The sequence below is a fragment of the Erpetoichthys calabaricus genome, chromosome 5 (genome assembly GCF_900747795.2).
Source record: "Erpetoichthys calabaricus chromosome 5, fErpCal1.3, whole genome shotgun sequence".
NCBI lineage: Eukaryota > Metazoa > Chordata > Cladistia > Polypteriformes > Polypteridae > Erpetoichthys > Erpetoichthys calabaricus.
This window is the reverse complement of record NC_041398.2, coordinates 209,275,256-209,300,799: the sequence shown is the minus strand read 5'-3', so window position 1 is coordinate 209,300,799 and position 25,544 is coordinate 209,275,256. Positions and strand designations below refer to the sequence as shown.

General features: G+C 39.4%; 2 protein-coding genes across 2 annotated transcripts in view; both read right to left on the bottom strand.

The window, feature by feature from the left end:
* Nucleotides 1-6,796, bottom strand: LOC127528024 (ciliogenesis and planar polarity effector 1-like). Its single transcript, XM_051928578.1, has 3 exons — nt 6,525-6,796; nt 865-1,831; nt 1-168 (listed from the first exon to the last, which is right to left on the bottom strand). The coding sequence occupies exons 1-3, from the start codon at nt 6,794-6,796 to the stop codon at nt 1-3; spliced, it is 1,407 nt and encodes a 468-aa protein (XP_051784538.1).
* A 508-nt stretch (nt 6,797-7,304) lies between these two features.
* The window catches only part of LOC114652873 (ciliogenesis and planar polarity effector 1-like), a 122,297-nt gene continuing 104,057 nt past the window's right edge, over nt 7,305-25,544 (bottom strand). The window contains exons 23-26 of the mRNA XM_051928577.1: nt 19,859-19,968; nt 19,008-19,172; nt 12,522-12,633; nt 7,305-7,345 (exon numbers count right to left, since the gene is read on the bottom strand). Of these exons, the coding sequence (XP_051784537.1) occupies nt 7,305-7,345; nt 12,522-12,633; nt 19,008-19,172; nt 19,859-19,968 (428 nt within the window). The remainder of the gene's footprint in view (nt 7,346-12,521; nt 12,634-19,007; nt 19,173-19,858; nt 19,969-25,544) is intronic.

Sequence of the window (25,544 nt, the reverse complement as noted above, 5' to 3'; positions counted from 1 at the left end):
TTACACACAACCTTCTGGACCATGAACCTCACAGTCTTCCTTATCGAAAAGGGTGATAGGAGTTTTAGTTGATCCATGAATCCCAGAGTCTGCAGTTCTTTCTTTTTTTATATTTATTCTGGGCTTTGAGTACAATACTTGAGTTACGACATCATCACTTTGAGGCACCTATAATGCATTGGATATAAATAGAAAATGTAAAATACAATTAAATCAGTATACAATTGCAATAAACAAGACATCCTATATAAATCAAGACAGCAAAACTAGGAATGACACAATGGTGATGACATCCTTCCACCCCAATATGGATGACAGAATAATACACACAGTCATAATGAAGTGGTATGCATTCAGTGCAGCAGAAAATATGTCCATTTTTAATAAGCATAAAAGTTGTCCTAAATAAATCAAGTAGCCATGAATAGTGCCAGACTAGAAATCAGCAGAGCTTCTAGTGAAGGCAACAGTACGACACTCTTACACAAAAAGGGCTGATGTCATGTTAAATGACCACAGTTCCTAGTCTGGATCTTCACAGCAAAGTGTCCCACCTAACAGAGTGCCAAACTGTCCCCAGTACATCCCAAATCTCCAGGCTTTTACTATTATTAATAAAAAATGGTATATCTAAGGCACATCCAATCTGCAGTTTCCTTAAAGTAACAGATCTTTTGCCTCTAACTTCTCAAGACTTACTTGTCACCACTACATGATTATGCAGGTGGAAGTCCTTTTACATGTGACATTGAGGTTAAGATCTCCTCTCCTCATTGTCCTACCATATTTCATGTTGCATTTTGAAAAACATGGTCACCCCAACTCCTAGAAACAGTTCAGTGTTCAGTTAGTTTGTGGATTTACCTCCAAGTGCGCATGTTTGTCCACCAGATTTGTCGGTGAATATCTCTTTTCCAGCAGCCACAAAGCACTAAGAATGGCTGGCGCAGAGCTCTTGACTCTGATCACAGTGCTGTATCCATGCTGTCCTCCTCCATTGGTGGGCTCACAAAGCAGCCTGCGATTTGCCCAGCGAATCACCCACTCTAGAAGCCTCCTGATCAATTTGAATTGTGCTTGTAACTCTGGAGTCAGTTCACTGAGAGCAGGGCCAATATCTTTTGGCAGTGCGGCATGGCAAATAATCATTTCAGACTTTGCCGTTGTTGGGGTGGAGAATCCGGGAGCACAGGGGCTTTGGCTGATAACTGAGAGAGACATTTGTCTAACTGGTATCTGTTGGGTATCTTTGGTGAAACAAGGTGTTGACATACCATTCTGCCTGAGGCCAAACAAACCTATCTCTTTGCTTTTGTTGGCTTCTGAAGAATGACATACTCCATCTACAATTATATCTGTGTGATCTTCACTAGAACCTGGGGTTGTCAAGCTTGACCGAGCACTCCAGGCCATATTAGGAGAAGGTCCTTCTTTCTGGAAAGTATAAGACATCTCATTGAATTCATAAGAATTTCTGCCAAATATACAAACATTATCAGCATTTTTTTTATGGCTGTGATGTCTTTTTCCTGGTGTGTGCCCATTGAACGGGAAGGAGTTCAGCTCCAGGTTTTGGAGCTGCTTTGAGAAGGTGGTGAGATAGGGAACACAAGCATCCTCATTATTTATTAAGTCTTTCTCCAGCATATATGTCAAGAAGAGTTCTAAGAACTTAATATATTCATCATCATCGCATTCAAATTCCCAGGATCCCACTAGAGGCAAAGTTAAGGTGCTGTCACTTGTGATTTCTTTTTTGCAACCAGACTGCCTCTCATCGCCTTTTTCCTTTGTAGAGGGTAATGTCCCAGTTTCTGATGAGATGCACTGCCTGAAATAAAGTATTACTCTTTTATAATTAATACAGCTTGTGAGAAAACTATATTATACATGCATTTATAAGAATTCTGCAATATAAAGCTATTCATTAATAAACTGACCAATGTATATAGGATTGCAAATTATTCTTCTCAGAATAAGTAATACCTATTGCCTGTGTTATCTGACATGTCTTTGCACAAAAGAAAAGAAACCTTTTATTGAAGATTCTTATTCATAATTCAACAGTCCTAGTTTTTTGTCAGGCATTTCCAAAAATAAACGAAGTGGCATAACAAACTCACATTCACTGAGGATTTCAGCAATCACTACTGGATTGTTTTTTCACAGGATGTCAAAGCTGCAGCTCCTATACCCAAATAATCGGCATGAAATGATGTGCCCGTCATGTGCATGTATGAAATAAGACTTCCAGGTCAGTTACCTGCATGTTAGGAAAATTCTGACAGTGTCCCACACAATAATGATATCACCAACTCACAGCTCAAATATTGCAAAATGCAAATAAAATAAACAGCATGAATATGTCAACAATTCAAAACTACAACATTATTATAGGGATTGTTAATCACCCTGCCAAACTCTGACTGTGATGCCACTATGCACACAGCCAAGGGGAGCAAACCCATCTTGTAGTTAATGACCGAATTGGACCAGAAGCAAGTGAGGAGGTAGACACAACTTTCCAGTGCAAACTGTATTTATTAAAGAATGAAGAATTAATGTGTCACAGTGCATTCAACAATCATTGGACTCTTTATTAGGTACACCTTGCTAGTACCAGGTTGGATCACTTTTTGTCTTCAGAACTGCCATAATTCTTTGTGGCATTGATTCAAAAAGGTGCTGAAAACATTCCTAAGGAATTTTGGTCCATATTGACATGATAGCATCACCCAGTTGCTGCAGATTTGTTGGCTGCATATCCATGATGGGAATCTCCTGTTGCACCACATTCCAAAGGTGCTCAATTGGATTGAGATCTTGTGACCGTGGAGGCCATGTCAGTCCAGTGAACTTATTGTCATGTTCAAGAAACCAGTTTCAGATGATTTTAGCTTCGTGACATGGCATGTTATCCTGTTGGACGTAGAAGATGGGTACACTGCAGTCATAAAGGGATGGACATGGTCGGCAGCAATACTTAGGTAGGTTGTGGCATTTAAACGATGCTCAGTTGGTACTAAGGGGCTCAAAGTGTGCCAACAAAATATCCACTACACCATTACACCACCACCACCAGTCTGATCCATTGATACAAGGCAGGATGGATCCATGCTTTGTTATTGATACCAAATTTTGACCCTAGCATCTGAATGTTGCAGCAGAAATTGAGACTTATCAGATTAGGCAACATTTTTCCAATTTTCTGTCCAATGTTGGAGAGTCCATGCGAATTGTAGCCTCAGTTGCCTGTTCCTAGCTGACAGGAGTGGCACTCAGTGTGGTCTCCTGCTGTTGTAGCCCCCGTGCTTCAAGGTTCAACATGTTGGGCATTCAGAGATGCTCTTTTGCATACCGCAGTTATAACAAGTGGTTATTTGAGTTACTGTTGACTTTCCATCTCCTTGACAGCCCCCGGTCCTGCACACTCACCAAGTGTACTCAGCAGACCTGATGCTGTCCGTCCTGACCCTTTCAGAATAGATTGCACCCCCAAACTGTTCTTCTCTTGATTAATCTTTTCATTCCTCTTCTCTTCCATTAATTTTCTCTTCTCTTACTAGTACTTATTCCTTTCAATTTATACTTTGGAAAAAAAAACTATCACTAGTTAATTGCTGCACGATTTCCATAGTGGTTAACTAATATAAGTGATTGCATGTGCTCACGCTTGCACTTTCACTGGGTACTAAAATCAATAATTTAACTTTTCAAAACATTTTGTGTCCCTACCTGTCACACTGTCTATTGTGTTGAATATTTTTGGATTACTCACAAGGCCTTTCCTTGGCTTTTCAGCCATCCACACATACTGGTCATAGAAAGCCACATAACAGCTACAGCATCGGGACGATAAAGCAGAATGCTGCCAGCTGAGCTATCATGCGCTGCCTCACTATTTGACAGTGTGATACTCAGTCCCTTGACCACTCAGTCTTCCAATTGTTACTAATATGGAAGTAACTTAAGATATAGAATTAGGGTTGAAGGAATGGGAATATATTGAGAAAGACAAACACATGGCATCTAACCTTGCAACCTGCCATGGGTGTTGAATGTTCACTGCTGAGACTGTCATATGCATGCCATTTGCTGCTTCTGTTCCTCCTTGCACTGCAATCTACATGCCCGCTGGCCATAAAAATCAGCCTTTTTACAGAACTCTACTTTTAAAGATAGCAAAGCATAAGGCAGGTCTAGTGGAATACAAGTGGGTGTCTCAAACGTTTTTGGTGTTGCAACCCACTTTGTCATATACAAGTGTCTTTGTGACCCAAAAAGGTGTTTTGGACTGCTGAGACCCAATGCGGGACCCACTCCCAACTAACAGTGACCCATTAACAATATAAAAAATGGAAACTCAGTGCCCACTGACAGCAGCAGTTGAGAAACTGCACTAGATTAAAGGGTAAATCTTTATTTTTTAGAGTGCTGACAAGGAAGACAGCAGCAGAATCTATCTTGAAAATGAACTGGGAGATGAATCAGAACCAAAGCAACAAGATGTGACTGTGAAGTCAAAAGACAAGCAACCAAGGCACAGAATATGTGATAATAGACATACTCAAATGGAGAGGGTAGGAATTTCGAAAGCAACAGACACACACATAATCAGTGCCAAAATGTTTGTCTTAAATCACAGTCAGCAAAAACATAGCTGGAATTCATTAACCAGAAATTTTTGAAAACTAGAAACGATTGAAAGATTTAAGATTTAGGTTGAATCCAATCATAGACAACCAGGAAATGTATGAAACAACTCTTAACCTCTTGACCCAGGTATGATACGTGCAGGCAACACACTTCTGATTGACCCTACCTAGCAATGGCATGGTAACCATTCACAAATACTCAAAATGGCAACGTCCATAAGAAAAACAAAATGGCATCGCAGGAAGAGATTACTTATGTTCAACATTGTTAAAAACATTTCAAACACCAACAGATGTGACCACAAGATCCCTTGACTTCTAAAACTTCCAAAACAAATATAAATAATTTTTAAAGGGCAAGAAGAATTTATAGAAAATCTGAAACAAGACAGGACAGTTAGTAGAAGCAGGAAGCTACATGTCAATTAAACCTCTACCCGGTTTACAATAGATGAGCAGACATAGGTGTCGTTAAAAACAGACACATGGTAAGGGACTCAGTAAAAATAAAACACTACCAATATATACATGGTATCAAAAATTAAAAGGAAAAGAAAAGGAAAGAAAACCGAGCACAAAGGATCCGAATCACAATAAACCAGCACCTGAGGTCATAATCAAATAGGGTTGATTGGTAAAGGTCGCCGAAGCCTTTTACACAGTGAATATGTTGTGTTCACCAGTGACCTTATTTGAAAAAATATTTTTCTGGAAATTCCCTAAGTGGCCAGCTTAGACAAACTTTTATTTTTTTTTCCCAGCGTCCCATGATGCTTTGAAAGACTAGTGTGAAATCACAGAGCTATAGCAGCCAATGTTGGATAGAGAGAGAGAGAAGTTGGGACCATGCGCTGATAGTGTGTTGCCGCACCCACCACACAAAGAACCACCTGCATTGGGACCTGAGTGAAGCAGGGGACACCTCAACACCACGCTGGATAGGACAGCCCAAAACCCCCACCATGTATATAGTGCTGATCCTAGTAATGGGTTAAAAATTAGAAGAACACTTGCAAATACATTTAAAGACAAAAGGTGTTTGCAGAAGGAAACTGGAAATGACAGTGTATTTGTGTCTCTAAGGTGGTATTTTTTTTTTTGCATGTGCCCTGTGTGTAACACATACACAAACCCCTTTATTAATAGTATTTCCCAGAGTGCTGGGCTGTTGATGGAAACAGGTAGGAGTGAAGACTCCACATGCAGGTTGGGTTTTTGTAGCAGTGGTAGTGAATGAGCAAAAGAGTTTGGGATAAAAACATTTTCAGCTTGAGAGAGGCGAGTACTTGCTATTGAATCTGTGGGGGTAAGTCTTAGTGAATTCATTCTTCCTATTTGCAAGAACTTGTATTGTTCTGATATTTGATTCTATTAATTTTATCTCATGGAGGCATTGTGAGGCAGTGGTTAGCACTGTAGCCTCACAGCTCTGGTCACATTTTTGGCCATAAAAATTGGCCCAGCATAATTTGTAAACATTTCCATAGCTGTCAGGAGAGTAAAAAGACCATTGCACTGTTATAATCCACTCAGAACTTGTTTACCATCTCTTTCCCTTCACATATCGCAGAGCGAAATTCCTGAACATTTCTGCAGTTTCACCAAACTCAAGGCAAAGGTTCACTCTGATAATTCATGTTGTGTAGTAGGACAGTCTGCATGAGAGGTATGGTCACTCAGTGGCTGTCTATGGAAGGAGAGGAGGACCAAACACAAGCTCAGAAGAAAGAAGTGAAGGATGTAACCAATGACAAGGTATGGAAATGGCAGTCTGGTCTCTGCTCAAAGATCCAAAACTAAGAGGAAAGAAAAATATACAAGCTATGATATTTTTCAAATGACAGAAGCATAAATAACATTTGAACATACCTCCTATTACATTTAGATGTATCTCTTCTGTGTATTGCCAGAAGATGATCCGAAAGGGTGTCTGCAGAATCTCCTTTAGCACACACCCGAGCTCTGTCATCACCCAGCTGCGGGCTCTTTTTGTGAACCTCATGATAAAGATGAGTGTGCTTTTGACCCATAGTTTCCAGGGCACGTTCCCAGATATGAAACTCTACAGGCCCAATGTTTCTGGCAATCCTTTTCAGCTGTTTAATTCTCACCTTTAGAAGGTCTTGAATGAGAAATGACATCCTGTTTTCTTCATTAGTACCTAGGATGAGATTTGGAATCAATTTTAATGGAAAAGAAAGCAAGGACATGTTGACACAAGTAATGCAAACAAAAAGATTTTGAATACCATGTGACACTGATATTTGGCGCGTATTTAAGTAAGCAGTCATCTGAGGACCTCTAAGGTGCTGGTTTTGCACACTGTAAACTCCGATGTGCTTATTCGCTTATGCAGTTGTGCATTTGGAACTTCCACTTCATTTAACTATCCTGGTTACATCCTGTGAACAGCAGTTGTGCGGCTGAGGCATAACCTCCTTGGACTTGTACTTCACACATCGTGCCATATAACCCAACATTCTGTTAGCCTTCTTAATGGCTTATGAGCACTGTCTGCAGGTGGATAGTGACGAGTCCACTACGACTCCTAAATCCTTCTTGTTAAGATGTCAGAGGGTAAAATGAAAAGATTCAGTGCCTAAAAGTTAAAGATTTAATCCAACAACTGGAAGCAACAACAGGAAACAATTAGTCTTTATCACTCTCTTGTTCATCTTCTCTATCTCCACCTAGTGGCCCAAGTACAGAACATAACACTTATCAGAAAGTGTACTTTCGATTTTCAGACCTCCTGTTGTGTATTCAAACCTAACATTTTTACTCCGTACATATAATACTTTACATTTACTGACATCAAACTTCATCTGCCACATATCTGCCCAAGCCTGTAATGATTGAACTGATTTGAGGTTATCTACCAGTCCACCTATCTTGGTATCATCTTCAAACTTAACCATCATCTGCCACATATCTGCCCAAGCCTGTAATGATTGAACTGATTTGAGGTTATCTACCAGTCCACCTATCTTGGTATCATCTTCAAACTTAACCAGCTTGTTACATTATATTTCTATCCAAATCATGTATCTATTTTAAAAATAGCAGCAGCCCCAGCACTGACCCTGGTGAGACCTCCACTCTTAACGTTGCCCAATTCTGATGAGGTTCCTCGCATTATAACTCTCTGCTTTCTGTGTCTGAACCAATCCTGCACCCATCTACAAACAACACCCTAAACTCCTACTTGTTTTAGTTTGACACCCAGCCTCTCATCAAAGCCTCTTATCAAATGCTTTCTGAAAGTCCAGATAAATAATATCATCCCCTTTGTTGCTTCCTCATAGAATTCCAGTTAGAATTATTTTCTTGGCTATATTTTTAAGTCAATATGATAAAAAATGTATCAATTACTAAAACCACGAAAATTTCTGAGTGGTTTTAAACTTTTGAACACTACTGAATACTTTAGAAAGGCAAATACAATTATTAAACAACCAGTAATGGCGCACTGCACACTTGATTTGAGCATTCCTAGTTTTCCTACTCTTTCTCTGTATGTTTAATATTCTTTTGCTCAGAGGTTGATGCACTTGTTGCTTCCCGAGCAGCTCTTCTTTTCTCCATCCTAGTGACCCGCTTCTTCTCTTCTTTCATCAGCATCTCTTTGTGTTAAAATTGATTAAGTCAGTGTTTGTGTTGCAATTACTTAGTACATTTTCTTGAATTTTTCACTTAAGCTGGCACTTAAGCCTTCAATCTGCCTCAAGAATGATTTACGATAAAAACGAGGTAGGGGAAGTGAGGGCAAAGGGATGAGAACGGTGCCCATACGCATGCGCTGCACCGCCACTCTGCTAGCTGCTGCCGAGAGTTGATTCTACAATAAAATAAAATACAAATAAAAAGAGGAATAATCTTGGAAGTCAATCATCACCCCAAAAGTGGATAGTAGACGTCCTGTAGTATATGTGTACCAAATTTCAAGTCAATAGTTCAAACGGTTTGTGAGCTAGAGGTGATTTATAATCCTGGACAGCCACGGTAGCGTATTATATATAAAGATTATTAAATTCTACATGGTCACTCTTCTCCTGCCTCCATTCTGGCAAACTGTTTTTGACACTCGCGCCATTATACTGAGATGGAAATTTTTAATCTACAGGTCAGAATATAATTCAACAGCCACTCATACTGAGAAATGCATGTTCTCTGTTATACATTGTACATAGTAAGAACATACAGAAGGCCCATCTTAATACTGAGGTGGCTGGTTCACCTTCCACCAAAGCACATGCACAAACACTCCACCCTAACGCCTCCCATATGTTTGCTGTCACACCTCCTTTTGGCAGCTAAACTCCCGCCATCACCAGTTGTCTCGACTCAAAGATCCATGTGTTAAGGTACCCAAAATATTTGTAAGCAAACAACGAGACACGAAATGAAAAACTTTTGTCAGAGACAGCAGTAATAACTGCCAACTAAGAACAGAAAGACGAGAATTAAGACTAAAAAACAAAAGCAAAGTCATTACCAAACCTAACGCTAAGGTCTACTTAGAAGTAAAGCTAATTGTGTTAAAGATTTCACATACGTTGCTGATCCACTGAGGGATGTGAATACTGAAACTGCCACCATACTTATAGTGATTACATGATGCATCCACCACATGTTGTGTAAAGAATGCAAAATTAAACAGGATGAAAATAAAACTTTATCAAAACACATCAAAAGTAAAATCCTGATAATAATAAAAAAACCCTAAAAGGAAACCAAAATACACATATTCAATAAATTATAATCTCACACCATGGGGATCTATCTGAAAGTAGCTTTACTTCATGTACCATATCTGCATCTGGTCCTTCAAGTAATCACATCCAGATGAGGGCCTGATGGTTTTTGACCAGCTGCATCAGGCTAGAACTCCCCCTAGTGGCTCCTGGTGTCTCTCCAGCCCCAGGCCTACTGTTGATATTAGTGCAGACATAGCCACAGACACAGCTTTGTGCCGGAGTATTTCTGTAATATATCACATGAGCAAGGCAGACATGTTTAATTTGTTTTGACAGAGCCCTGATGCCTGCCACCCATTTATAAAGCCACAAAGACCTGTAGGAAATTACCACGGTGCAAATTTTGTCAGCTTCCATTTTCTCACACTCGTTCTACACCATGGGTGTTAGACTCCAGTCCTGGAGGGCCGCAGTGGCTGCAGGTTTTCATTCTAACCCTCTCCTTAATTAGTGACCAGTTGTTGCTGCTGATTAACTTTTTTCTTAAGTTTAATTAACTTGACTCAGGCCTCTTAATGCTTTCTTTTTCTTTCATTAGCAGCCAAACAATAATGAGACACAAAACAAGCCACCACATGACCCGCTCACCTGTGCCCATCACACAATATCTGAAAATAAACAAAGGTGATTGTCTCAGTAAAGTTGATCGCTCAGGTCACCAAAACATTTTTGGCAGTGTTCATAAAAAAAAAACAAAAAACAAAGTCAACAGTTTTGGAAATATCTGCTGTGGCAGAATGAGAGCAGCCACAGGCTTTAATTAATGGCTTTAATTCACAGCAAGAACAAGTTTCTCGTTTAGAAACTGGTTGGAGTGAAATTATTTGGAGCTTGAAGACCCAGTTTAAGCTTGTAATTTCTTAAGCTTGTTTAATGTCTCATTTCTGTTTGGCTGTCATATACAGTAATGAAGAAAAGAATCAATTCAGAGCACCGAATCCTTAAAGACAGGGCTATTAAAATGAAGGGAAAAAGAAGTTAATTAGCAGTGAAAACTGGTCACCAGTTAGGAAAAGGGTTAGAATGAAAACCTGCAGCTACTGCAGCCCACCAGGACTGGAGTTTGACACCCCTGTTCTACACCATGCCTGTATTTGCCAGCTTGACCGATTTTTAAATATGCTGCACTTCAGAGCATACTGTATGTACTTATCTACTGTCAGTAAGTGCTTGCACAGACAAAAACAAGTGCCTACAAAAAAACACACAAGACCTTCAAGTGCAGGTATGTGGTTTGCATGACAAGACAGACCAGTCACTGACTGCCAAGTCATCATGATATTATTGAGACATTTTGATTGGCCCAAAGTCAACGCATAGGGTTGGGACCAACTGAGCTGCAGAACTGGCCTTGGTGATAAGTATAAAAATGCATGGCACCCCTGGAATTTTCCTTGAAAATGCACCATTTCTCCCAGAAAATTGTTGCAATTACAAATGTTTTGGTATACACATGTTTTATTTCCTTTATGTGCATTGGAACAACACAAAAAAACAGAAAAAAAGCCAAATCTAACATCATGTCACACAGAACTCCAAAAATGGGCCAGACAAAATTATTGGCACCCTTTCAAAATTGTCTGTAAATCGTTTTATTTCAACCATATGATGCTCATTTGAACTCACTTGTGGCAAGAAACAGGTGCTGGCAATATAGCAATCACACATGAAGCCAGTTAAAATGGAGAAAAGTTGACTCAACCTTTCTGTTGTGTGTCTGAGTGTGCCACACTAAGCATGGAGAACAGAACGAAGAGCAGAGAATTGTCTGAGGACTTGAGAACAAAAATTGTGGAAAAATATCAACAATCTCAAGGCTACAAGTCCATCTCCAGAGATCTTCACGTTCCTTTGTCCACTGTGCACAACATAATCAAGAAGTTCACAACACATGGCACTGTAGCTAATCTCCCTGGACGTGGACGGAAGAGAAAAATTGATAAAAGACTGCAACGAAGGATAGTCTAAATGGTGGATAATCAGCCCCAATCAACTTCAAAACATATTCAAGCTGTTCTGCAGACTCAGGGTGCAACAGTGTCAGCTCGAACTATCCGTTGACATCTGAACGAAATGAAACGCTATGGCAGGAGAGCCAGGAGGACCCCACTGCTGACACAGAAACATAAAAAAGCCAGACTGGAGTTTGCCAAAATGTACTTGAGGAAGCCAAAATCCTTCTGGGCGAACGTTTTGTGGACATATGAGACCAAGGTAGAGCTTTTTGGTAAAGCTCATCATTCTACTGTTTACAGAAAACGGAATGAGGCCTACAAAGAAAAGAACACAGTACCTACAGTCAAACATGGTGGAGGTTCTAAGATGTTTTGGGGATGTTTTGCTGCCTCTGGCACTGGATGCCTTGACTTTGTGCAAGGCATCATGAAATCTGAAGCTACCAAAAGATACTGGGGCGCAATGTAGGGCCCAGTGTCAGAAAGCTGGGTCTGTGTCAGATGTCATGGGTGTTCCAGCAGGACAATGACCCCAAACATACCTCTAAAAGCACCCAGAAATGGTTGAAGACAAAGCGCTGGAGAGTTCTGAAGTGGCCAGCAATGAGTCCGGATCTAAATCCGATTGAACACTTATGGAGAGATCTCAAAATTGCTGTTGGGAGAAGGCGCCCTTCAAATCTGACAGACCTTGAGCAGTTTGCAAAAGAAGAGTGGTCGGAAATTCCAGTTGAGAGGTGTAACAAGCTTGTTGATGGTTATAGGAAGTGCTTGATTTCAGTTATTTTTTCCAAAGGGCGTGCAACCAAATATTAAGTAGAGGGTGCCAATAATTTTGTCCAGCCCGGTTTTTGAGTTTTGTGTGAAATGATGTCAGATTTGGCTTTTTTCTCTGTTTTTTTGTGTTGTTCCAATGCACATAAAGGAAATAAAACATGTGTATACCAAAACATTTGTAATTGAAACAATTTTCTGGGAGAAATGGTGCATTTTCAAGGAAAATTCCAGGGGTGCCGATAATTTCGGCCATGACTGTATCTCAACACAGGTTATTCTTAACGGAAAATACCAACTACACAGATACCTAAGATTGTAGAAACTGAGCTGTAAGTAAATATTATTTAGAACGCACACACCAGACCTTGTTACATTACCTTTTAGAGTTAAATGTCTAAGATTTTTAAGTAGAGAACTATACTTTTCCCTCAAAGCAACACGCACAGACTCCTCCTGTTCTGGAAAAGCTTTCACAAGAATGTCCGCCACCTGGAAGGGAGAGATAAAGAAATACAGCACAGTGAGCATATTTTCCATTAAAATGATGGGTAAAAACACGGTTTTATAGACAGAAACACATGAAGACAGAAAAAAAGAAAATCAACTTCTACGTCAGCATGGCTAAAGAAGAGACCATAGTAAAGAGCAAGAAATGCTGAAAATGTCCAAGTTGCCACTCAAGAAGTGGTGACATCACGCTACTAACACAGTTATCTGCAGTTTATACAGAAGCCAGGAGACCAGCGTAGACCTCCACAAGACACAATTCAAAATATGCCAATACATGCTTATGTTTCAGAGAAGTGTGGCTTTGTTAAATGTGTAGACACCTCCTTTTCATTGACAATTTAGTGTGTGGATAGATCATGGACTGTAGAAAGCTACACTTGTCTCCAAATTGCTTTCAAAGTTGACATGCCAAGCAGACATCACACCACAAAGATACCAGCTGATGACTAGAGTGGAGAGGAGTGTACTAAAAAACAATTGTCAAGGTAAAAAAACAAGCTTTATCCACCTACTGACAGCTCTCTCAGGAGTTCAGGCTACAGAAGCTGTCCTGCAGAGTTATCTGTTATGTTATTCTCAGTTATAGCAGACAAAATGAAAGACAGACACAGTCACGATCCTGGAGACCTCAACCAAATCGTAGCCCACCTACTCCTAGGTATTCAACAACAGATTTGATGCCAGGCCATCTAATCTGATGACAGAGTCATTTTATGTGTTGATTCCAACCCTCCCAGTATTCTCACGTGTCTTTTCCATGGGCATCATGAATGACCGCGGAGGAAGGCAATCAACTCATTGTTTTTTCCCTTTTTTAGCAAAATGATTGGCTTATGTTTGGCATTCCAACTCTTTTCATGTGTTTGTTTTGCCTTCTTTTACAACTTGCTTCGCTTGCCATCCCCCTGGCCTGAGCTAAGCACCAGCCACTTCGATTTCTCTTTCGCGATCTTTACTATTAGTTTTTTGAGACTTTCGATTTTTAGTACTTTCATAATCTCTAACCTGCTCTGCATGTGTATCGCGTCAACGTCTTTCGACCTCTTTACGATGTTCTACTTTGTCTTCTACTCTTTGTCTTTTATTTCCGACCCCGCTTGGAGCCAACTGTGTCTGACAATAGCATTCACACGAATGAGAAGTGAGTGGACACTTCATGTCTCTGCCACTCGGATATGTGGATTTCACTTTCACCAAACAACAAATCTTTTAATTCTCGCGGATAAGACTCTTCATTGGGAAGAAACACTACTTTTGCCTGATGGCAACACGAACTAGACGATCTACTGAAACTTAAAGTTTATAGCCGAACAATATCTAAATACTTCTGTCATATCACCTATGTCCATATATTCAATCTCTTTTCACTGTTCCATTATTTCACCAAGTAATAATTTCTGTTTGTTAGCGCTAATGCAATCTTTACAATAATTTTTTTGAGACTTTCCAATTTACTTTCATTAAAGACGTTCTACTTTGTCTGCTACTCTTTGTCTTTTCTTCTTCTACTGTTTGTCTTTTATTTCCTCCCTGCTTGGACCTGTTAGGCTTTCACTTCAACTCTTGGCACAAAGTCTCATCTCGCAGGACTTGAAATTATCCCTCGTCTCATCCCAAGATTTTTTTATATAATAGAGAGATGTATTTGAACAACTTTGCGCTTGAAGGAAGCAGCTAGATTAAAGATGCCAATTGACTGTTCTATTCATGTTAAGAAATGGCTTTTTGATATGATATTGTACTGTAAAGATTCATGGTCTGTAAAGTGCCTTATGATAGCACATGCTGTGAATTTTGCTATGTAACGATTGATTGGTTGATGATAGCTGTCTCTGGGTAATCACAGACAGAGCACACATAATTTCAGTAATGACTCCCACAGCCACTACAGTTGTGATGAATCAGCCAAATAAGTAAATATAAATGCCACATGGAGTCCCAAGATGAAGTGAAGTGGTTTGATGGAGGATTGCACACCCTTACTACCACTGATATCCACTACTTCTTTGTGCAGGCTCTTCCTTTCATCCATCTACCCCATCCTTTTTTTTCTTTTACAAAAAGCAAGGGGGCCCTGCTTCATGTCTTTATCAGAGTAAATTGAATTTTTTAATTTCAAGGAATGCTTTCCAGGTTGCAGAATGCAAAATTGAGTATTAATGTATGTTTTGTTTAATAATCTATTTATTGTGTTTCAGTTGTGCAGTTGTATTAAATTATACGACATTATCCATTTCTTTCTCTCAGATAGTCCTCTGACTTAGTAATCATTTCCTTCCCTCGTTGCTAATAAATGAAAAGCCAGGAAATAGAGAGCAAAATGTCTAAGACTAAAGATTGTTCTGGAAATTGAAAAAAAGAGCTTTATTTAAGAATGCCTGCCATATTCTGCAGAGCAGCTGGACTGATACCATCTTTTTCCAACCTATACATAATATAGCATGTGCTAAAGCCACTGTGACATAATCAGGTGTCAAACAATGCTTCGAGTTGAGCCACATTTGGTGGTGCCCTAAGCAAGGCAACAGTCTCAGTTTAGATGTTGATGCTGAAGGTTCAAGCCAAAAGTAATGAGCAGATGATGGTCTACTGAAGCAGGAATGGCATTCAGACCACTTGAGCTGAGACCCAAGTGATTTCCTAAAGTTGGGAATTAATCCTGGGTCAAATTAAGAAATGCTAAGTTTGACAAGATGAGTATGGTGTACCATGAATTGCCTTAATATACTGTACCTCTCAGATACATTGAGCAATTGACTGTAAATGTGAGGTTAAGGCCTTCCTCCGTATATATAAAGGAGGTGTTTTGGTTTACCAAAAGAGTACTGTGATATGAATCAAATCTGGAGTCAGGTGGTGCCCAATGCATCCCTGTAGTGATCTTTCAGTATACATGCAAGAAAGTTCATGGAATAACTGCTATAGCTCTGTGATGCCACACTGGCCTCGCAAAGCATCATGGGATGCTGGGGACAAAATGCTTGCCTAAGCTGACTACAGGGAGACTTACCAGAAAAATATATAAATAAATAAATGTATTTATGCATAATTAGCAGACAATGGCAGATTAAAACATTTACAGTTGTGCAGTATCTTTAATTATGAAGACAGTGGTCTCATGTGAAGCAGGGAGCACAGGCAACCTGAAATTATCCAGCATGGAAAAGGGCCGAGATATGCCCAGAGTAAAGTTTTATATGTTATTGAATAGATGTATATTTGAATTCAGATTCAGGTCAATTAGTATTATGTCTTAAGAGAAAAGTTTGGAATTTTTATTGTAAAGAGGACTGGGAGATGAAATGTAAGTCAGAAATCAAACAAAGGTTCACAGCCAAGAAATCTTTTACCAGTGCCTAATCAGAAAACAAGGCTCATAAGGAGTAGTGGTGAGTGAGCCCTGTGGAGTTTGCTTCGTCGTCAGTTCCGGGAAATCATGGAAATATTTGTGAACTTCACCAAATTCCACAAAATGCATTGAAGTCAAAGGGAAAGGAGGAACTGAACTAGTTTTGACTGGCTTATAATGGTGCAATGCGTCCTTGAGGGCTAGAGAAGTGTCTGCCAACTATGCTGGACTGATTATTGTGGCCAAAAATGTGATCTGAACTGTGAGGCAGCAGTGTTAACCACTGCACCACCAGAACAATAACCACACACAAATATAGCCAGCAGAACAGTGAATTAGCAATAAGTAAATAAAATATCATGATATCATTGCGCTCACAGAGCTCCAATCTTGGGGAACACATTAGCCATGCAATGAAGTGGAGGCTCATTCCATTATTTGAAGTTCCAGCACTGGGTATCACTCAGATGACTTTTTTGTTTCCGATCTCTATGCGGATCCTTTGCACTTTTTTCTTCCATGAAGAAGATAGAAACACCTTGAATACAGTGATACATTTTTCATTATTATTATAACCAATTGAATCATAAATGTTGTAAGCCACCTTAGGTAAAGGCGTCAGCCAAATAAGTAAATGTAAATGCTACGTGGAGTCCCAAGAGGACGTGGGGTGATTGAGGGTCCCACAGGGTCCCAGGTGCTTTCTTTTTCCTTTCTTTAAGGCTTGTTTTAAGATCATAACAGGACACATGCATAATTAGGCATACAGATTAGCTATGTGGCACTGTGTAGCCAGCGCAGAAGGTCAGTGTTATATATATCCAGTGGTGGTACTCAAAATATTCTTATTATGGTCAGCCAATGTACCCCTTAAATAATATATACACAATATATATATATATACTGTATATATACAGTATATATATATTATGTATATATTATTTAAGGGCTACATTAGCTGACCATAATAAGAATATTTTGAGTATCACCACCGGATGACACAACCCTGACACAGACAGACGCAGAGCCCAGTCTTAACACAAAGCACGCCTTTAATTAAGTGGAGAAGCACTTTTCTTTTGTTCCCCCCAACACTGCACAGTACAGGCACCAAATAACACAGACCCTTCTTTTCTTCTGGTCTCTTTCTCTGTCTCCACTCCCCCTAGAGCAAGATTTGTCCACCTCCTCCCAACTCTGGCTCCTCGACTCGAGTGAGGCAGCTCCCTGTATAGTGCACCCAGAAGTGCTTCAGGTAGCAATTAACCTGAATTAGGCTGCACTTCCGGGTGTGGCTACGTAGCTCCGGGGTTTCAAGATAATGGCCCCGATACAACCCAGGGGGCTGCCACCAAGTGTTCTGGGGGATGTAGAGTGCACCCCATGGCTGCTTCCCTGGATCCAGTGTTGAAGGGGCATCTGGCCGGGCATGGGTCCTGGCTGTCCACCACTATATATATATATATATATATATATATATATATATATATATATATATATATATATATGTATATACTGTATATGTATATATATATATATATATAAAACACGTGCAGAGTGGAAGTCTGGAGTCAGGTGGTGCCCAATGCATCCCTGTAGTGATCTTTCAGTATACATGCAAGAAAGTTCATGGAATAGCTGCTATAGCTCTGTGATGCTACACTGGCCTCGCAAAGCATCATGGGATGCTGGGGAAAAAATGCTTGCCTAAGCTGGCTAGAGGGAGAGTTACCGGAAAAATATTCAGTAAACAATGTAAGCCAATTTGCTGTAAAAAGTGCTTTGCCAAATTTTACTGATAAACACTAACAGTGAGAAAACGAAGTGAGAGACAAAGATCAAAAGAAAGATAAAGTAAAGCCCAGACATACGTAATCATTTTGTATCCAATACTGGATGACCTAGGAGGGCACAGTGTTAACCTTTTATACTGTCACATTATACTGCATGGAACACGCCCAGTCATTAGCCACGGCAACCAGACAATGCCCAGTTCACAAACTGGCAACATCCTGCTAAACAAGACAGCATCAAAAAACACATGAAAAACAATAACCGTCTTTAAACATGTTTTAGAAATATTTGTAAGGTTCAGAATTAATTCTGGCATAATTCAAAAAAATAAAATTCAAATGCAAAATGAGGCTCTGAAAAGAAGCCAAATCATAACAATTATGGTTTACTCTTTGTGAAATCTCAGGGACGCTCTGGTTTGGTTCTGGGGTCCACAGTGGCTGTGGGGCTTCTATTCCAACCAAGTTTCTCAGAAAGCAAAAATGGTCTTTAAAAATTGTTAACGACATTGTGAAAAAAATTATTAGAAAAATGGATGAAGAGACAGGAAATGAGAAAAGTTCTTACTAAGTGCAAATAATAAATATTATCCTTGATATATAATGTAGGTGTCAGGGGACTGTGAAGTAATGGCCACCATTGATTAATTCTTGTGTATCATTAACAATTACTGCTGTTTGTTGACACAAGATATTTGCAGATCAGCATGGCACAAGTATTTAATAGGGGTGATGTGGCACATTAGGGCACTAGCACAATGTAGCTGGAATATTTTTATCCTCCTTTACATTTTTGTCTCCCATCAGGAATGTCTAACTGTGAATTTTACAGTATAATATAACATTCTCAAACCCACCTTATGCATCAGTCCATCGCAGTTTAAAATCACCATTTAGCCTAAACTGGAGATAGAGAAGGCAGCCAATGCACACTGAGAAAATCCCACTCTCGGATGGGAAGAAGGTGCAGACTCCACACAGACAACAATCAGGTCACAGATTTAAAGCCAAGATGCTGGATCCATGAGGGAGCAGCACTAGCCACTGCGTCTCCATGCTTCTGTATGTGGTAAATAACTGTTTATCAAAGTTGCTTAGATGGTTTCCTAATGACTATATTTTACATTATGTTATCATTTAAGCCATATATTCTGCCTTTTTACAAAGTCCCTTATCAACTACTGAATTAATGCACTCCTAAAGCAGATTACCTTCTTTATTGGAGGAAGTTCAGCTACCAGACTCAGGATCACATCCTGGACAACTTCTTCTGCATTTATAAACCTGGAAAATGGTAGAAAACGACAAGCCCACTCCAGAGCTTCAATGCAGTACCTGATTGCTGCAGCATTGTACTCTTCGGTTTCCTTGTAACCCTGAAAGATCAATTATGGGCTAAGATAATGTGGTTTGCTTTGTTTAAATGAGCTGATTGATAGACATGTCTAAATCATCTTCCCGAATGCTTTAACAATCATTAAAGAACCATTAAGCTTAAGCAATCACTGGAGATTTCATCAGGCAGAAATGATGTTTTTCATCAGGCAACATTGCCAATTCACACAGGCAAACAGTCAAGATATTTACATTTATTTGCTTAGCAGATACTTTGATCCAAAACAACTTACAGTAGTCATAAAGCACTATTTACAGCAGTTGTTCTCCATCTCTTGGGCGGGCCCCCCTAGGGGGGCACGAAGTAACAAAAAGGGGGGCACGAAGATGTGAAAAAAAGAAAACAAGAATTGAAAATATGAAAAATATATCTATTGAAACCAAAACAAATTAACTTAAACTACATTCTGATACTAGAAAAATAAATATAGAGTTAGATAAATGTCGATAAAGGCATCTATGATATATCATTAATTAAAAAAAGAACAAACTGGTATTAGTGGGCTCCTTTCAAAAAAACCTTAGGGGGGGGCGCAATTAAAACTGTTTTGAAAACTCGGGTCGCAAATACTTAAAGGTTGAGAAACACTGATTTACAGTATTTTTAGTTTTCATTAACAGGCTGAAGTGGAAAGTAAAATACACATCAAAAACAAACATACAGTACCTGCAGGTCTTTACCAGTATTCCTTGCAAGCTGATACTTCCTGCAGTTCACCGACAGCATTTCTCTAACATGGAACATCCAGCACAAGCCACACAGTTCCCGGAAACAATCTGTGACAGCACACAGGGCCGGGTTTGTGTTAGTCAACAGAAAAATAATCTCAGAAATGAAGAGAGATGAGTCTTCATGTTATTTGCCTTAGATAACTGAGACAGATTCCTAAAGAGCTGACAATTGTTTGTTAAATTTGGTCAATCCGGTCATATGTTGCATTAGTCTATTACCAGAAAGAGTTGTAATTTAATATAATGATAAAGTAACATTCTTTGCCTTATTGTGTCATATTTTCTACTTTGAATACATGTAAAGAGAATAAATCATTCAGTGTGGTATAAAGCTAAAACTTATGGAACAAAATTCATCCATTTTATGAACCATATTTTCCAATACAGAGTCACAGGGAACTCAGAAATTATTTAGATCCCTTCACTTTCTGAACACTTTATTGTGTTGTAAATTTAATTTTAAATAGATAAATCTGACATGTTGCCAATCAAACTACACTTAATGACCCATAAAGACAAAGCAAAAACATGTTTCTAGAAAGGTTTGCAAATTTATTAAAAATCTAAATTTGATATCTCTCATTCATAAAAGTATTTAGACCCTTAATGCAGATCTTTTTACAAGTCCCTTTGGCCGCAATTACAGCTGAGAGCCTTTTTGGTAAGTCAAAACAAGCTTTGTACACCTGAATTTCAGCAGTTTATCCTCTTCTTCCTGGCAGATCTTCTCAAGCTTCACTAAATTGGATGGGAAGTGTCTGTAAACTATAATCTTCAGGTCTTCTTCAGGTCATTGTTGTACTAACAGGTGAACCATCACCCCACTAAAAGCTCACATGCACCATAAAACAAGTTTTATTCAAGGATTTCTCTGCAGTTGGTGCTATTCATCATTCCCTCAATTCTGACCAGCCTTTCTGTTCCTGCAGCTGAGGAGAACCCCCATAGTATGATGCTTCTACCACCATGCTTCACTGTAGACATGGTATGAGGCAGGTGATGAGCAGTGCTTGGTGTTTGCCAGACTTAGTGTTTGGATTTATGTCCAAAGAGTTCACTTTTTGTCGCATAAGACCACAGAATTTGATTTCTTGTGTTCTCAGAGTCCTTTAAATTGTCATATGCCTTTTATTCAATTGGCCTCCATCTAGCCATTCTACTATGGCTACACTTGATTGACAGAGTGCTGCTGAGATGGTCGTCCTTCTGATAGGTTGTCCCATCTCAGCAGAGGATTTCTGAAGCTCTGTTAGAGTGACCATGCAGTTTGGCCAGAAAACCAACTCTAGGAGGAATCCTAGGGCCTCATGCATAACACCATACGTAGAATTCACACTAAAACATGGTGTACGAACAAAAGCGGAACTGTGCATACGCACAAAAAAATCCAGATACATAAATCTGTGCGAACACCAACTTCCACGTTATTCTGCTACGTAAATCCCGGTCAGTGGGAAAAGTAACGCACGTGCACACGCCTGCTGCCACTCCCCAACTCCTCCCAGAATTACGCCTCTTTGAATATGCAAATCAATATAAATAGCCCTTAAGCTCAGCCTTCTGTGAAAAGGCAATGGCAAAAGCATGGGGGAAAATAGAAGAATTTCAGCAAATACCAAGTGGAGGCAAGGAAAAGGAAAAGGTATAAACAACAAAAGGAAGTTGATCGAGTGACATAGAGTGTCGGAGAAACTCAAAAGCTCAAGTTCACAAAATCCAAAGTCGCCGTGAAAAGGCGAGTCGTAGCCCACCGTCTGAGTGTCATATGAAAGCTTATTAGGGTACAGAGAAAAGAAAAAAAACAGGGACACAGTGGGGAAAAAAGTTCAAAATGTCAACTTTAATCTCGAAATTTCCACTTTAATTACGTAGTTTATTTTGTCATTAAAGTAGAACATCATAAACTTCATCTTTAAATCGTTTAATTTACTAGTTTCTCAGATACCATCATAACTAAAGTAGCACGTTAAATGCTTTGTTTTGTATGTGTTCTTCTATGTGCTCTGTGTGTGAATCACTACATGCTTCTTAAACTGGCTTTCTCTTCCTCAGACTGGACACAGAACCCATTACATTTGTGATATTACAGCTCTCTGAATAATTAAAATACTGAGATGTATACGTGATATAATTTTCATGATGATAGGAATTGAAGCATGTTATTAAACATGGGAACATGGTGGCGCAATGATAGTGACCAGCTGGCGCCCTGTCCAGAGATTGTTCCTGCCTCCCGCAAGATGCTTGCTGTGCCATGCGCGACCTTTGATGAAATAATTTATTACAGCAGTACTGTCTCTTTCAAACATACTAACCTCCAGTTCCTGTCCTTCCTTTTCTTTCTCCAAGTAAGCAATCGCCACACAATCAGCTCTGTAATAGATGTAAGCTTAGAAAGCCGATTCTCCAAAACTTTTAAGGAACATTGAAGTATCTTCGTAGTACGTGTTTAATTATTCTATCCATCTATCCATCCAGTGTCACACCAGCCCCAGCAAGAACACAGCGTGAAGTAGGAACAATCCCTGAACTAGCTAGCACTGCGACACCGTGTTCTCACATGTTTAATTATTAACAATATAGATTATTTAAATGATGTTAACATTTTATCTGTATAATGTAATAAACACATTTTGCTGCATTTCATCTTAAAAATGATATTGTCATAATATGTAAATACAGGCTTTATAAAGTGGCTCAGGTTGTGCAATATTATAACTGTATCACAAGTTTACACTGAGGTGATTGTACTTATAAGTACAAAAAGTTCTACAAGGAGCACTTGATGGACTGATTGAGTGCATTTGTAGTTGTTGGGATGAAACTGTTTCTGAACCGCGAGGTCCCTACAGGAAAGGCTCTGAAGCGTTTGTCGTATGAGAGCAGTTCAATAGACAGCATGGCTGAGGAAACGTGTGCTTGATGCTGTATACTGATAATTCTCTTTCCGATCAGCTGCTGTAGAGCTGTGATTCCACACTCAGATATAGTGATATAAATACTCTGAGTGCATTGACAGGAACAATGCTAAAGCAGCTATGGTATTTGGAATACTTTGGCTATTCCCTGGACCATTATATTGTTACAGGTAAATTATAATCAGATGCCTTAAACTAATTAATAATATGCAGTTAATTTCAGTGTATATGATAAAGCCACGTCAGGGATGTGGATCTGAAAAAGAAAGGGAAACCACACTGGAACAGTAGCACTGCTTTGACGCTGGGTGCTGCCAGTTTGCAAAACTGAGTGGAAAACTTGCGTACGCCAAGCATTTAGCTGGTGTGAAAATATGCGTGGCTTTACACCAAGTTTAGTTTTTTTACATCGAGATTTGAGCATGGAAATGGGAGTACGCAACATTTTTGTGCATACACACCTTTCATATATGAGGCCCCTGGTGTTCTGAACTTTATTGAATTAATGAGGGCACTGTTATCCTGGGAACACTCAAAGCTTTAGAAATGCCCCCATTTCCCTGATCTATGCCTCACCACAGATTTATTTTGAGGTCTACAGAGTGTTTTCTTTATACACACAAGTTCAAGTTAGCCTTTCTAAACTGACCGATCAATTCAATTTTCTACAGGTGGACGTCAATCAAGTTCTAGACACATCTCAAGGATAATTAAAGCAAACAGGATTTGGAGGGTCATAACAAAGGGTCTGAATACTTATAAGAAGGAGAGATTTCAGTTTTTCAGTCGTTATATCTATTTATTATATAAAAAAAATCTTTGGGTCGAGATGTGATCATCTTGGAGAGACACTTTGAAGTCCCATGAGACTCCTTGCATGTCACGCCCTACTTACAAACAATTTCTCGGAGACGCTTTAACATCCCGCGAGACAAGGAAGTGAGACAAAAGGACAGCTGCTGTACAGGCTTTTAAGTGATCGACGCACAGCGCAACATGCAGATCATGCAGCACAACACAAGCAGCGGCCGCAGCAAGCTAGCTGATCAAGCATAGCGGAGGTAAAAAAAAAAAATTTGTTTCCCATTGTATCACCACTTAAGAGGGGGTTTCAGAGGAGCAACCGCATCTCCTTAGCGTGCATTCAGCCCCCCTCTTCACAACACGGGGGGGAGGGGGAAATAACTCATTCACTACAGCTTTATTACTGGCAAATATCAAGAAATAAAAAATGAATGAAATGAAAATAACAATCTCTTTAAATTGTATATCCAGTTAACCAAACCTGGTTGTGGGCGAGCGAAGTGAGCAGGGTGCGGAGCCCCCTACTGACTGACTGACTTACAACACAATGAAGCGAACAGAAAGTAAAGGGGTCTGAATGCTTTCTGAGTCCATTGTAACACTAGGCAGTCCCGGGGCACTCAATCACACATATAATTCACACGAGCCAGATTCTGAACTGTTAATTAATCTAAAATGCTGCCCCTATGCGTGTAAGTATTCCTAGCAAAATTTTTCAAATAAAGTAGTACATTCATAAATAAATAATGACAACCAAAAATATCTGCCCTCCAATGACTGATTCATTGCCTTGACTTCACTCCTAAATTGTTTTTGACATTTTATGTTACTGTTTAATGCTTTGTGTTGTACATCGTTGAGCTCCCTTGACACTCCTTTTAACATTTCAGTCACCATCACTCAGCACTGAGAGCTTCACTGGCACTGAGCTCCCCTGCACTTCAGCTCCTCAACAGCTTCTGGCACTAAAGGCAAACAGTTTAATGGGGAACTGGCAAATTACACTCCCTGTGGTTTTAAAAATGTGGATTAAATGGGTTCTGTAAATGTTTAGATGGACGGAAGACTGACTGAAAGGAAAATTACGTTTTGGCTTTAAGTTCTGCATGTTGAAAATCTAATAGCCAGTTTAAAACTATCCATCTTCCATACCAGCTTATTTTATTTGATCTCCTGACTAAATAGCCACTAATAAATAGAAAGAAACTGAATTTTAAAAAAGATAACATATAATAATGACACACTAGAGAATCATAATTGTAAAGTCTACATAGTAAACCATACCACTAATTCTTAGAATCCACATACTAGTATTAAAAGAATTGTTTGTTAAGTAAAATACTGTATGAAGGGTAATCAAAAAGATTAGAGGCTGACCTAATAAAAGAAATGCTAGTAAACTAAATAAGGTTTAAATTTTCAAAATAACGCCCTGCTAATAAACTTCATTTTAACGTTCACAAAGCCTTTCTGTGCCATTCAAATAAAATTGCATGTGCTGCCACTCTTCTGGGCTTATTGTGTCCCACAGGGTAAACCTTCAGATTGAGGAACAAGTGCTAGTCACGTCACACCAGGCTAGTCCAGGCCTTAATCTAGGATGGGCAAGGGGGGGTGACATCTCTTCATATCCACACTTTGACAGTGCAGCCTTCGCACCCCCATACAGTGTACGCAGAAGCAGAAGGAAGATGTTCAACAGCTTTCCTTGAAGCTTTTTCATGATGGTCTAATCCAAATGCTAAAGCAAATCCACTGTTATTATGGGTGTTGCTCTTAGGGAGAATTTTCTGTTCCATGTGCCAACTGCCAGTTAACTCGAATTTTAAAGAACATACACTTTTATTGTGAATGTCCCTCAGTAACAAAATGGATTTAATTAGTATATTAAAATAAAAG